Consider the following 14,792-nt stretch of genomic DNA (forward strand, 5'->3'; position numbering starts at 1 on the left):
AAAAATAATGAAAGCACATTTTTGCTTTTTGTAGTGGCAAAAGTTAAAATTAGCCTTTATTGTATTAATTAAAGAAGTATTCCAAGCATGAATATTTTATACATAGTTACATTGGCCCAGCTCGGACCAATGTAGCTATGTACACTATATACCATACCAGACTGATCCTCCTGGAAGCAGGAAATCACTGAGATATCTCTCCTCCCGTGGATTCCACTTGTTTCCGCAGCCCTTAGTGTCCTGCGGCATTCTTAATACAGGAGGTTGGCTGCTCAGCACCATTCAGAGGATGCTTTGCATTTTCTGAATGAATGCAACCTGCTCCCTGGTTGGACGAGGTGGAGACTCAGGGAGGCAGGCCGGAGCCTGCTTGAGTGGGCATAAGATAAGTAATGCAGCCTTTTTACCCCCCCCCCCCCCCCCCCGTCCTCCAGACATAACAAGCATTTAACCCTTGCAGTGTGGGGGTCCCACTGCAAGGATTTATTTTTTCCTCCGGCCTGGAGTTGGACTTTACGTTGTTTAAGTTAGTTAGTTCATCTTCAACAGTGGCTGTAAATATTGACATTAGAAAAGGGTTGCTTTAATTAAGCTCATCATCATCTTGGCAATTGGACCTATTGTGGCTTCCAACCATCACGTCCTCTTGACAAGCTGCCACTTTGCAACTGCTAATCATGTTTACACCCTATCTCTTAATTATGACACTGGGAGACTCTCCCGATCACGTTCCAGAGAAAGAGTCGTACGCCTCTTCGAGGAAGTGCTGGCATTTTATCAAACCTTTCAGCTTTATAATTACAGCAGGGGATAGGTTTCAGCTTTAAAATAGCAACCCTCCAGGGAGGCCTAACTGCTCCCAAACATAACTTGTAAAAGCGAGGGATGCAATCTCAGCTATGTCATGTCACAGCTGCCAAAGTGTGTCTCCAGGCATCATAGGCGCTAGAATGATAGGTGCTGCTGTGTCAGCAAAGTCCCCTGTGAAGGGCACCTTGGATAGACCCCCCAGAACCCCCTTCAGCCAGACATTCATCCAGCCAGTGTCACTGGACTTGAGTACTAATACATCATCCTTCCATGTCTGGACCTTCAAATAAGAACATTGTGTGCCCCTTATGAGATACTGTGTCAGCTAAATTTAAAGCCAAACTCCAGCCAAAACATTTTAAAAGAGTTTTGATAGCGTGGGGAAGAATAAAGCGTCAGTCAGCTTTTATTGCCACCCAAGGCTTTATTTGAGAGATAATGCGTAGATTCAGACTTAAGCCTGCCCATAGATGGATCCAAATGTGGCCACTTTGCCAGGAACTGGATGAATTTTGATTCATCTATAGGGAGGCTGGTTGCACTGTTTTCGATGTTTAATTCAAATTCAGTGCAACCAGCCTGTCATTTTTAGATGGGGCATTGCAAATGAATTCAATGGAGAAGGTACATCGCCAGCACACCAACATGTGCGCCAAAAGTCTTTGTCACATCAAGAGCTGGAATATTTCTGGGTTACAGTTGAAGAGGTTTGCTGTGGCCCTAAAACAGCCCAATCCTTAAAGTGGTTGTAAACCTAGTTACACCACTGTAGGTACTGGAAATATCTCCTAAATCCCTATGGTTTAGGAGGTAGTTACCATACCAATGTCATTAGTGACACTGTCATCTGCGCATACGCCACTGTCATTGGGCGTGCGCACTGAAGAAAGAAACGGTGCAATCGTGCCCCAAGGGGCTCGTGCTGTGACCGGGCACATGCGCTCGAGTGATGTCACATGACTCCAGCCAGTCACAGGGCCGGAGGCCCCAGAAGGAAGAGGACTGAAGATGGATGCGGTTTCCAGCAGGGACATTGTGGGCTTCATTTGCAGGTAAGTGCAAAATAATGGGCTAGTATGCGATGTATACTAGGCCATTATGCTTTTACTTTGCAATGTAAAAAAGAGGAAGTAAAACCCCTTCAGGGTTTACTTCCTCTTTAAAGTGATTGTAAATGCTCACTTTTTTTTAAATGTAATAAAACCTGGTATACTTACCTGCTACCTGTAATGGTTTTGCACAGAGCAGCCCAGATCTTCCTTGTCGCAGGTTCTCTGTTGATTCTCCTGGCTCCTCCCTCCCCCTTGCTGCTTGCTGTGGAGGCACTCATGCATGCTCGCTCCCAAGCCCTGCTCTGTGTGTCCATTGACACACAGAGTGCACTTCTACCCTGCTCCTTACTGACAAATCCTACTGCTGTCTTTGAGCCAAAAAAGAAGGAAGGAGCCGCGAGAGACACTGCTCTTGTGCATATCGCAGGATTGAGAGCAGGTTCAGGTAAGTAGAGGGGAGGAGGTGCACCCAAAAGGTTTTTAGCTTAATGCAGAAAATGCTTTTAGAACCACTTTAATGTAACAAATAAAAGCGCTTGGTGGCATGTTATTGTGCTGGTGATGTACCTTATCTATTGGATATTTTGATGAGATGCCCCCTCACTTCTTATCAGAAGAGGACATGAAAGAGAGGAAGTGATGATAAATCTCTCCAATAGCTACACAAACAAAAACAAGGACAGGAACTGAAAGAAACTTTTTACCAATGGGGTCACAGACAGAATTAAAAACTCAACAGAAAAATTAACTCTTCTTCACTCTATCCAACATTCTATCCAATGCTAAAGTTAGGCTCTAATAATTTACTCTACTGAGCATTATTTCATGAAATCTGGCAACATAATAAACGCAGAGGTAGCAGTGACATCACCCCCTTGGTCATGTGACCTGCTCCTTGGTGATGATGTCCATGCTTAGCCACAGAGGAGCCAGAAGCTGTGGGAGAGCGCAAGTAAGCTAAGTAGATGGAGGAGGAGGGATGCGCTTTCTACAGAATTAGGGGTGGATTTACTAAAGGCATATAGACTGCACTCTGCAAGTGCAGTTGCTCCAGAGCTTGGTAAATGTACAGAAGCTCCGCTGACGTTCATCATCCAATCACGTGCAAACAAAAATGCTGTTTTTTTTTCCTTGCATGCGATTGTGTATTCTTTGCAAAGCGGAGCGTTACATAATTTATTAAGCTCTGGAGCAACTATTTGCCATTAGTAAATCAATCCCATTGTCACTTTGTCTGCATGGGTGACAGTGGCTCCTCAAAAAAGGTAAGCATCTGTTATGTCGCGTACACAAGAACGGAAATTCGGCCAGCAAAAGACCAATGAGAGCTTTTGGTCGGAAAATGCGATCGGACTTTTGCTGGCGGAATTTCGGTCAGCAAAAGATTGAGAGCGTGTTCTCAATTTTTCGGTTGGAAAAAGTTCCGATCGGAAATTCCAATCGTCTGTATAAATTCCGACACGCAAAATTCCTACGCATGCTCGGAAACAATTCTACGCATGCTGCATTGAACTTCATTTTCTCGGCTCGTCGTAGGGTTGTACGTCACCGCGTTCTTGACGGTCGAAAGTGCAGAGATCTTTTGTGTGACCGTGTGTATGCAAGACAGCTTGAGCGGAATTCCGTTGGAAAAACTATCAGAGCTTTTTCCGACCAAAATTCCGATCGTGTGTACGCGCCATTAGGCTCAGAAAGTATATAAAACCTAAGCAGCTGTATGGGGCCTGTCCATTTTCTCAGCATTTTCTGAGCTTAGAAAAACTAAAGTGGAAAAAAAAATCTTAGTTAGAAGATTGAAATGGAAGATCCATATATTCAGCTCCATGTATGCTGCTCTATGTAGTGCATGCTGTTAATAAATATGAGGGGTGGTTGAAGAAACAATTTTTTCACCAGACACTGGACTTTATCAGCCATTCTGCAAAAACAAGGCAAGTAGGCCAACATATTTGGGGCTTTCTGTGCCTTCCACGTTGCATCTCTGTCAACATTTCTTCTCTTATTGATCTCAAAAAAAGTAGCATTTGGTATTAAACCTCAAGTCCCAATCCAATTGGCGGTTGATGAAAAATCACATGACCCTTTGCATTCTTTGCATCTGCACACAGAGCTGGATTATCCACAAGGCAAACTAGGCAGAAGCCTAGGATCCTGGTGGATGTTCAGGGTGTCCATCTACAACTTGTTCCTGCAGTATAATTGGTGCGCCTGCCTGTCAATTCCTAAAGATGATTGGCCTGTAGACATTAGGTGTCAGATAGGGCAGGGTAAGCTTCATAGAAATGGTCAAAATGCACATGTGCTGGAGAAGCTTACATAAACTTCACCAGCACATGTCCATTTACAGAAGTCTTTATATTTATATTCCTATAGGAAACATTTACATGTTTTAATCCAAGCCCTAATGAAAGGGGATTGTTCATCCCCAGAAATGTGTTGGCTACCTTCTATTTTCATCATATCAATTTTATCAACAGTACCGATAGCAAGGATAACTTGCCACAAATTTGTAGCAGTGTTGAATTGTAAATCTGTTAACTTGCTGCACATTTTCACTGGCAAGTTGTACACTTGCAGAGCACTTGAAGCACAAGTTCTATTTGACACATTTCCAATTTGTAGCAAATTTGCATGGTAAGTCTCTAGCAAGAGCAAAGTTGCAGTGGTGAGTCTACAGCAAGAGCTCTGCAAGTCTACAGCATGAGAATTCAGCCACAGTGACCCCTGTGGTGGGATGACTGTTGCACAACATAACGGAACCAAAACTTGCAGCAGACTTGTGGAATGTTTGCAAAGAAAGTTAATCTGGAGTCATGCAATGCAATTGTGCAACAAATCTGTGAAGACTGGCAAGTCTAGCAATAGCTTAGCAAGTCAAACTTGCAGCACAATTACTTGCTATCTGAGTAAATAATGAAGAACTCTCAAGAAGACCAGCTGGCAATCTTTTTGTCTATTTCCAATTAAAATAATTGGGCAGCCAATGTATCTACCTTGCATGGGGTTCTCATAGTGATTACTTTTCAGAGGGCATATGACAGGCGGTGAGGAGGCATTATTTAATCCCATCACTGTCTGTTTTAACTGTTAAAAGCCTGCACAACGGCGGCAAACTCACATGTATTGCTATGGCGCCGCCCCATTTAGTACCAAATGTGACACAGGATAGTTTTTGCTGTGCTTTGTAAACATGGCATGTGTATACCAAAGTATGGCTGTCTTTGCAGCTTAGGGAGAGCAGTTGAGATCAGTAAAAATGCGGTTTAACTGCCTGTTTTTATTGCCCCTTAACCGCAAGTGTAAACTAGGCATATCGCCTTGTTTAAATGGGCATTGGCACCTGTATTGCTTGCAAGCAGTTTTGGTGCCTGAATCCTTCTCAAGCTTTGTGCAGGCAGCCTATGTAGGTGAATGCAGATGCAGCCGCTGCATGGACACATGTAAAAATTAGACATTTGGCTGTTCAGCCTTAAACGCAGTGTGCATTTGGGGCAGTGCAGCCGCTCCAGAATGGCTGTTTGCATCCACTTCTATAGGCTACCTGCATACAGCTCAGGCCGGATGCAGACACCAAAATAAAGGCAGCCTGCATGCAGTAAGGGTGCCAATGCCTGTCTGAACAAGGCTTTAGTGTTCTATAGCCGTTAATAAGTTTACTTTTTAAATTACCTTCCTTGCCATACCAAATGCCTTGAGTGTCTGGCCTTATGAAAATTTATTAATTAATCTCCCCTTTTGGAAAGATTTGTTTAGTATTCAGGACTTCTAGAAAGAACACGTGTACATTCCATCTCTGAACTTGTGTTAAAACCGCTAATTATGAATATAATTTGAGCTTCTATTTTGTTTCAAATCTTCTTTTTATTATTATTTTTTAGAAAAAATAAATAAAATAATCAACCATAATACATTCTAGTACATTTACAACATTATACATAAACCCCATTCAATATATACCACCTTTATTATCATCAACATACCCCCATACACACAAAAAAAAAAAAAAAAAAATCCACCTTACCCTTCTCTCTCCTCTTACCTCTCCCTCCCTTTTTACATTATAAATATTCCCTCAGTCCATTTGAGAGCCTGAACTCTTCCCACTGCTTCCACACCATTGGTAACTGATTATTTATATATCCTTCTTCTCTTATTTGTTTTTCCATGTAACATATTTCGTTCAATTCACATACCCATTCCCACACTGTTGGACTCACTGTTTCTTTCCATTTACGTGCTATTATTGTTCTAGCTGCTGTTGTCATATGTTGTATTATCCCATTTTTCATACTATCCACGGTATCTGATGTAAGAGAGAATAATGCTACCTTCACATCTGGAGCCAATTTTTTTCCAGTCACTTTTTGATATATCTCAAAAACATTTAACCAAAAGTTTTTTAGTTTTTTACAGCTGAACCAAATATGTTCCATTGTCCCTTTTTCTATCCCACACCTCCAACAGTTCTCTGTATTTCCTTTGTTAATTTTTTTTAATGCCACTGGACTCCAATACCATCTCATTGTCACTTTATAGTTTCGTTCTTGATATTTTACCGCCGTTGAGGTTTTATGTATTATTCCTAAGATTTTTTTCCATTCCTCTTCTGTAATTATTTCTCCTAGTTCTTCTTCCCATTTTCTTATTCCTATTAAATCTCTAATATCTCCTGTAGGTAACAGCGATACATATACTTTAGATAGTTTATTCTTATGATTCTGCTCTTTTAATATTATCTGCTCAAATTTAGTTAGTGGTCTATTTATTAGGTTTTTATTTGTTTCAACAAATGTTTCTAATTGATGATATTGTAGCCAGTGTTTTTTTACTTCTAATCCAAAATCAGTTAGGTTAGGCATATTTCCATCCACCAGTATCTGGACCAATCTTATATTCTCCATCTTGTTCCATTTCAAATATCTGACGCTTTCCAATGCTGGCTTAAATTCTGGGTTGGACATCAATGGAGACAAGGGTCCAGTCCTGGAGGATAGCTTGCCTTTTTTTAACACAGCATCCCATATTTTTAAGGTAGCTCTTACAAAAATTGGCAGATCCCTATTTTTTTCCCTTAATTCAGGTTTTATCCACGGCAAAAATTTCAGCTGTGTCCCCGCAATATCTTCTTCCAAAACAACCCATTGTTTATTTTTACCATCGTGTTGCCAGTTTATTATTCTAACCAATGAGGCCGCCTGCATATATTTTACAAAATCAGGTAGTGCTAAACCTCCATTTTCTTTTGTTCTAGTTAACGTTTCCCTTTTTATTCGGGAGTTTTTTTTTGCCCATATAAAACTATTTATGGCCTTCTTTAAATCTATCATTATCCTCTTAAGTGGAACAATGGGTAGTGTTTGGAAGATATATAAAATTTTTGGTAATAGCTCCATTTTTATTATATTTATTCTCCCTAGCCATGAGTATGTTATTTTTTCATATTTTTGCAGTTGTTTTATTGCTTTACGTATAACCACATTATGATTTAATTCCTGTAACCGTTTCAGATCCCTCGGGATCATAGTACCCAGGTATTTGATCGCCTCTTTCTGCCATTTGAAAGGGAAATCTTTTTGTAAAAGTGATTGCATTTCTTCTTTTAGAGTAATATTCATCATTTCTGATTTATCGTAATTTACCCTAAAATTGCTCAGTTCCCCAAATCTATCCAGTTCTTTTATTATATTAGGGATTGTTATAATAGGGTTTGTTATATATAGCAATAGATCGTCTGCATATACTGCCAACTTATATTCTTTATCCTTAATTTTAATCCCTTGTATATCTTTATTATTCCTTATTGCATTAATTAAATGTTCCATTACTATTATGTATAATAACGGGGATAGAGGGCATCCTTGACGGGTCCCGTTTGACACTTTTATATACTCTGAAAACATCCCGTTTATTCTAACTTTGGCCCTTGAATTGGCATATAATGCCATAATCCTGCCTAACATTCTAGGGCCTAGTCCTATCTGTAATAGTGCCTCCTCTAAGAACTGCCATCCCACCCTATCGAAAGCTTTCTCAGCATCTATAGTTAGTAAACAGGCTGGGATGGCGGCCCTCTGAGCATGCTCCATCAGTGTGCATGTCTTTATTATGTTGTCCCTGGTTTCTCGCCCCTTTATAAACCCTGTTTGATCTAGGTTTATATATTCTGGCATTCTTAAAGTTAATCTATTAGAGATAATTTTTGAGTATAATCTAATGTCAATGTTTGTTAATGAGATAGGACGAAAGTTTTTACTTAAAGTATGATCTTTTTCTGGTTTTGGGATAAGTATAATATGTGCTTCCGTACTTTGTGGTACAAAGGTTTGCGTTTTAGTTATAGAATTATATGTTTTTTTGAGTAAGGGTATAATTAAATCTTGAAATTCTTTATAAAATCTTGCTGTATAGCCGTCTGGTCCTGGGCTCTTTCCCAGGGCCATTTCAGCTATTGCCCGCTGTATCTCCTCCCCTGAAATTTCTTCTTCCATTTCCTCAATTACTTCTCTAGGGAATCTAGGCAAAGCTGTTTCGTTAACGTATTTTCCAATCTTTTCCGCCCTTTCCTCTTTTTTATTTTCTTGTTGAATTTCTATATTATATAATTTATCATAATAGTTTTGGAATGTTTTTATAATTTCAGTTGGGTCGTATGTTATTTCCCCGTTTGTTTTTAAAATCTTTACTATAGATGTTGTGGGCTGTTGTTCCCTCAGTGTTTTTGCTAATAATTTCCCCGTTTTATTTCCTTGTTGGTACCATTGTGTTCTATTCCTGTCCCTTATACGCAGAGACTCCTCATCAAGCACGGTTTGCAGCTCAATTCTTTTATCTTTTAAGAGTATATTATCCTCTGCCTTCAAATTCTGTTTGTGTTTGCTTTCCAATCTCCCGATTTCCAGCAACAATTGAGTTTTCCTTTGTTCTTTTTCCCTTTTTAACCTACAACCGTGCTTGATGAACAGTCCCCTTAACACACATTTTAAAGTTTCCCACTGCATGGGGAGTGAGGTATCATCTTTATCATGGATTAGCTGAAATTCCTTTATCGCTTGTTGAATATCCTCCACACATTTTTTTTCTTTAAGCAGATTATCATTCAAACTCCATCTTCCTCTTGTTTTTTTATATTCTGTTATTTCTAATTCTAGATATATCGGTGCATGATCAGACCATAAAAATCCTCCTATGTTTGTTGTTGGATTCATCAATAGCCCAGTTTGATTCAAAAAGAAATAGTCTATCCTATGATAAGAGTCGTGAATATTTGAGTAGTATGTGTAGTTCTTATCCTTTTGATGTTGTACCCTCCATATATCAATCAGTTGGTGTTTATCTAATAGTTCTTTAAATTCTTTTAGTTGTTTATTTTTTCTTTGGGAATTAGTATTAGTGGTGTCCCTTTTCATATCCATTATAAAATTCAGGTCTCCCCCAATTATTATTGTTCCTTCTGCACTGTCCAGTGCCTCCCTCAGGATTTTTATCCCTGTCTTAATTGGTTCATAGTTTGGTAAGTAAAGATTGATAATTGTAACCATCCTCTCAAATAATTTAACCTTTACCACTAAAGACCTACCATCCTTCCCTTTATATTTCTGAACTATTTGATGTAACATATCTCTGTGAAATGCAATTGATACCCCTCTTGATTTGGAGTATGGGAATGTGTCGTGAATCCAATTAACATAGTTCTTATTAGTTAATTTCGGAATGTGGTCAGAACGGAAATGCGTTTCCTGTAATAGGACTTTTCAGAGGGCATATGACAGGCGGTGAGGAGGCATTATTTAATCCCATCACTGTCTGTTTTAACTGTTAAAAGCCTGCACAACGGCGGCAAACTCACATGTATTGCTATGGCGCCGCCCCATTTAGTACCAAATGTGACACAGGATAGTTTTTGCTGTGCTTTGTAAACATGGCATGTGTATACCAAAGTATGGCTGTCTTTGCAGCTTAGGGAGAGCAGTTGAGATCAGTAAAAATGCGGTTTAACTGCCTGTTTTTATTGCCCCTTAACCGCAAGTGTAAACTAGGCATATCGCCTTGTTTAAATGGGCATTGGCACCTGTATTGCTTGCAAGCAGTTTTGGTGCCTGAATCCTTCTCAAGCTTTGTGCAGGCAGCCTATGTAGGTGAATGCAGATGCAGCCGCTGCATGGACACATGTAAAAATTAGACATTTGGCTGTTCAGCCTTAAACGCAGTGTGCATTTGGGGCAGTGCAGCCGCTCCAGAATGGCTGTTTGCATCCACTTCTATAGGCTACCTGCATACAGCTCAGGCCGGATGCAGACACCAAAATAAAGGCAGCCTGCATGCAGTAAGGGTGCCAATGCCTGTCTGAACAAGGCTTTAGTGTTCTATAGCCGTTAATAAGTTTACTTTTTAAATTACCTTCCTTGCCATACCAAATGCCTTGAGTGTCTGGCCTTATGAAAATTTATTAATTAATCTCCCCTTTTGGAAAGATTTGTTTAGTATTCAGGACTTCTAGAAAGAACACGTGTACATTCCATCTCTGAACTTGTGTTAAAACCGCTAATTATGAATATAATTTGAGCTTCTATTTTAACACATTCTAGTTACAAGAGTGCCACCTACAGGCAATAGTATAATATTGTATCTTTACAGCATCTGTAAATTGGAATTGTAGGACTTCCATCCAAAGAGCTGAAGAAAGACAATTGCATGAAATAAAGGATGCTGGATTTCTTAAAATAACTCCTGTTTTTGACATTCCATGACATCTAGCCTAGGGATACATACAGTTCTGCATTTCAATATTAAAATGTGTGAGAAATGTAAGCCAGTAAGTGTTGTTTGTGAATGCTCATGGAAATGACACCATTAGGAAATCATGCTTACTAAGAAAAGTACTAACTAAGCCAGGTATGAGTTTATTCATTCCCTAGGCACAAAAATACATGAATTAATAAACAAGCATAGAGTCCAACTCGGCCTCCTAAAACTGAAACCTAGGATTTAGGCGGAGGTGATTATTCATGATGATGAGCAGAAATTGCATTTTATTCAGCAGAAGGTGTCACTGCTTCTTATGATGAAAATATTATAAATGTTTCCTACAGGGAGAAGGATGGAGTGGAGCTGACCAGAGAAGAAACCTTTAAATATCGCTTTAAGAAAGATGGAAAGAAGCATTTCCTCTATATTAATGAGACCACATTGGAAGACAGCGGCAACTACACCGTCAAGACCAATGGAGGAGAGTCAGTGGCTGAGTTGATGGTGCAAGGTTAGTGTCGGTGGTTGAGGGTCTGGCTGAGTGTCAGGATCGGTGATGGTGGGTAAATATTGCAGGAGATGATACATTTATAGAGGAACAATGGGGCCTGAGCCAATGGCAGGGAAGACTGCAAAAGATGGTTTGCAGGTAGCTAGTTTTTGCTATAAATAAAGGGACTCAGTGTAATGTAGAGAGTACAATTACACTACACCAAAACTGCTATTATTGGATTTTGTCAGATTCATTTTCAAGTGAACTTGTGATCAGGTCGTGGACATTCGAAGGTTTACTGGTTGTAAATAACTTTAAAACAGCCTCCCACCATACATTGTACATTATTGTACAAATAATTAAGTTAAATATCAGCAGGAGAGTGGGCTACCAGGTAAATATCAGAAAGAGTAGTAGGGTGGCCTACCAGGCAAATATTAACAGGGATAAGAGGGTGAGCTACCAGGTAAATATCAGTAAGAGCTGGAAGGTGGGCTACCAGATAAATAACAGCAGGAGTAGGAGGGTGGGCTACCAGGTAAATAGCAACAGGGGCCAGTGAGTGGACTACCAGGTAAATATCATCAGGAGTAGGATGGTGGGCTACAAGGTAAATATCAACAGGGGTAGGAGAGTGGGCTTCCAGATAAATAGCAACAGAGGCCAGAGAGTGGGCTACCATGTAAATATCATCAGGAGTAGGAGGGTGGGCTACAAGGTAAATATCATCTGGAGTAGGAGGGTGGGCTATCAGATAAACAGCAACAGGGGCCAGAGAGTGGGCTACCAGGTAAATGTCAACAGGGGTAGGAGAGTGAACTACCAGGTAAATATTAACAGGAGAGTGGGCTACCAGGTAAATATCAGCAGGAAAAGAAGGAGGGCTATCAGGTAATTATCAGCATAAAGAAGATGGTGGGCTACCAAATAAATATCAGCAGGACCTGGAGGGTGGCTGACAGGTAAATATCAGCAGGAGAGTGGGCTATCAGGTAAATATCAGAAGGAGTAGTAGAGTGGCCTATAATAACAGGGGTAGGGGAGTGGGATACCAGGTAAATATCAGCCGGATCCTGGCAGGTGGGCTACCAGGTAAATATCAGTAGGAGCAGGAGGGTGAACTATCAGGTAAATATCATCAGGGGCCGGAAGGCATGCTTCCAAGTAAACATGTTGCTTTACCTTGAAAGAATATGATAAAGGTTCTCTTTAAGGGCTCATTCACACCACATGTGAATGAAACAGATTTACGTGCAGTTTCACATGCAGTTTCACAGGATGAATAGCTCTGCCAGTTTTTTATTAGTACACCCTTTAGAGCAGGGATAGGTAACCTCAGCACTCCAGACAGTTTGCTGCAATTTGGAATCAAGGGCATCATTTTGTTGACTCTACCCACAATTCCTAATCGCCCAACCGTGAACAGAGCCTAAAAGATCATTGGCATCATATTGCCAGCTCTGCCAAGATGCATTGGGCATGGAACTATCCTGGTACCACCAGAGAGGGAAATCCGCCACACCTCAAGGAACCCCTAGAAGAACTTTATTGTTCCATAGAATCCTGATTGAGAGTGGCTGTTATGTGACACGGAGATGACACTATAGAGTAGTATCCACCAAACTGCAGCCCGGGGGCCTGGTGTGGTCTTTTGCTAGCCTTTATCTGGCACTTGGTGGCACTATTCCTTCCAGTGATATGAGGCACTATTTCTTCCTCTAACACCAACAGTTCCTGCCACTGACACTAATGATGGGGGACTATTCTTCCCATAAATATCGATGATGGGGTATAATTCCTCCCACTGACACCAAAAATCCCCTTTACTGACCTCAATCCAGCCCGCCCCTAAAGCTTGCAGGACACTAAACTGGCCCTTCGTTTGAAAAGATGGGAGACCCCTGCTAATGAGGATAAGCTCTCGGGGCACAGTAACATTGTGACATGTAAGCTATTAAAGTTCTATTAATCATCTTAAGCCATCAGAACACTTTTCCTAATCTGTATGGTCTGACATTGTATTATCAGATGTGTGGTATGGGAAGACGTGTCATTCTATGTAACCTCCTGTTGTATCTCCTTTCCAGCAAAGCAGCTGGAGGTTCTTCAGGATGTGGCTGATCTGACCGTCAAGGCCAAGGAACAGGCCGTCTTCAAGTGTGAGGTGTCCGACGAGACTGTCACTGGAATATGGGTAAAGAACGGAAAGGAAGTGGTTGCCAACGACAGGATCAAGATCACCCACATTGGAAGGTTCGATCAAAACTCATCGTCTGAACATTGGTCCAACCAACTATCTCATTCTCATTATTATTTATCAAATATGCTTGTAATGCACAGAGTCAGAGTTATCTGAATCACAAACCCTGCATTATTCGAAGGATAGGCAGGAACACCTTTATCATTTTGTGTGATTCGATTGCCTAGGGCAGAAAATGATTGATCATGCTGCATTGAATGACAGCACCAATATATTATGGTCATGAATCTGATTGTATTTTGATCAAACAGATTATGGGATGGCCTAGTACAGAGATGCAATTGAAAATATACAATCACAACATATGATTGTATATATCTTAAATATTGATTCACATTCCCGTGTGGCATATTGATTAAATGGGCTGTTTTCTACTCCAATAGTATGATTTTTTTTTTTTACAATTTATCGAAGTGTTTATGGCCACTATTAGCCCTTGTATACACGGTCGGACATTCCGATTGAGGCCGCGTACACACGCGCGGACTGTTGGCCCAACTTTGTCCGTCCAACAGTTTGAGCGAACAGTCCGCTCAAACTTAGCATGGACGGACATGGCCACACACGACGGACGAACAGTTTGCTGAAACCGTGCGCGATGACGTGAACGGCACGTACGACGGGACGAAAAATACGACGTCCTATACACTGCAATGCAACCTTCCGACGTGGAAATCCTTTCTGAGCATGCGTGAGACTTAGTTGGCCGAACAAGCCTACACACGAGCGAACAGTCCGCTGAAACCTTGTTTCAGCGGACAGTTTTTCGGAATTTCCGTAAGACCTTGTTCGGCCAACTGTCCGCTGAAACTGTCCGCTGAAGCCCCACACACGAGCGGACTGTCCGCCCAAACACTGTTCAGCGGACAAGGTTGGGCGAACAGTCCGCGCGTGTGTACGCGGCCTTACAATGTCCGATAGGACCGTGTTGTCGGATAATCCGACGGTGTGTGGGCTCCATCGGACTGTTTCCGACGGACCAAGTTTTCCAGCTGGGCTATAACATTTTCCAACAACATGATCCGATCGGACTTTGTCCGATCATGTGTAGAGAATTCCAATCGGAAAAAAGTGCCACGCATGCTCAGATCAAATTCCTAGACCAAAGCTATTGGCTACTAGCCTGAACGTAGTCCCTAACGAAATAACGTCACCACGTTAAGTACGATCTGATTTTCTGACAACTTTGTCCGACTGTGTTTGCAACAGTTTCGGACAAAATCCGTCGGACGAAATCCAACGGATTTGGTTGTCGGAATGTCCGACCGTGTGTACAAGGGCTTAGATTTACCAAACCTTTTTGAAAAGTAAGGGTTTGTTTATGCACTGCATTCAATTGCAACAAGTCATGCAGCCCCTATGAAGTACTGTAAATAAACTATATAGGTGTTAGTAGATCTAAGCCGTTGTACACACGGTCGGACATTTTGAC

At 41.0% G+C, this 14,792-nt stretch overlaps 1 protein-coding gene across 1 annotated transcript in view; it reads left to right on the top strand.

Annotated features, from left to right (window-relative positions):
* The window catches only part of MYBPC3 (myosin binding protein C3), a 207,008-nt gene that overhangs the window by 101,954 nt on the left and 90,262 nt on the right, over nucleotides 1-14,792 (top strand). The window contains exons 14-15 of the mRNA XM_077461101.1: nucleotides 10,952-11,118; nucleotides 13,188-13,353. Coding sequence (XP_077317227.1) covers nucleotides 10,952-11,118; nucleotides 13,188-13,353 — 333 coding nt within the window. The remainder of the gene's footprint in view (nucleotides 1-10,951; nucleotides 11,119-13,187; nucleotides 13,354-14,792) is intronic.

This window comes from Lithobates pipiens, unplaced genomic scaffold (assembly GCF_037356315.1).
Source record: "Lithobates pipiens isolate NorthernLeopardFrog02 unplaced genomic scaffold, aLitPip1_a1.2 Scaffold_10, whole genome shotgun sequence".
Taxonomy (NCBI): Eukaryota; Metazoa; Chordata; class Amphibia; order Anura; family Ranidae; genus Lithobates; species Lithobates pipiens.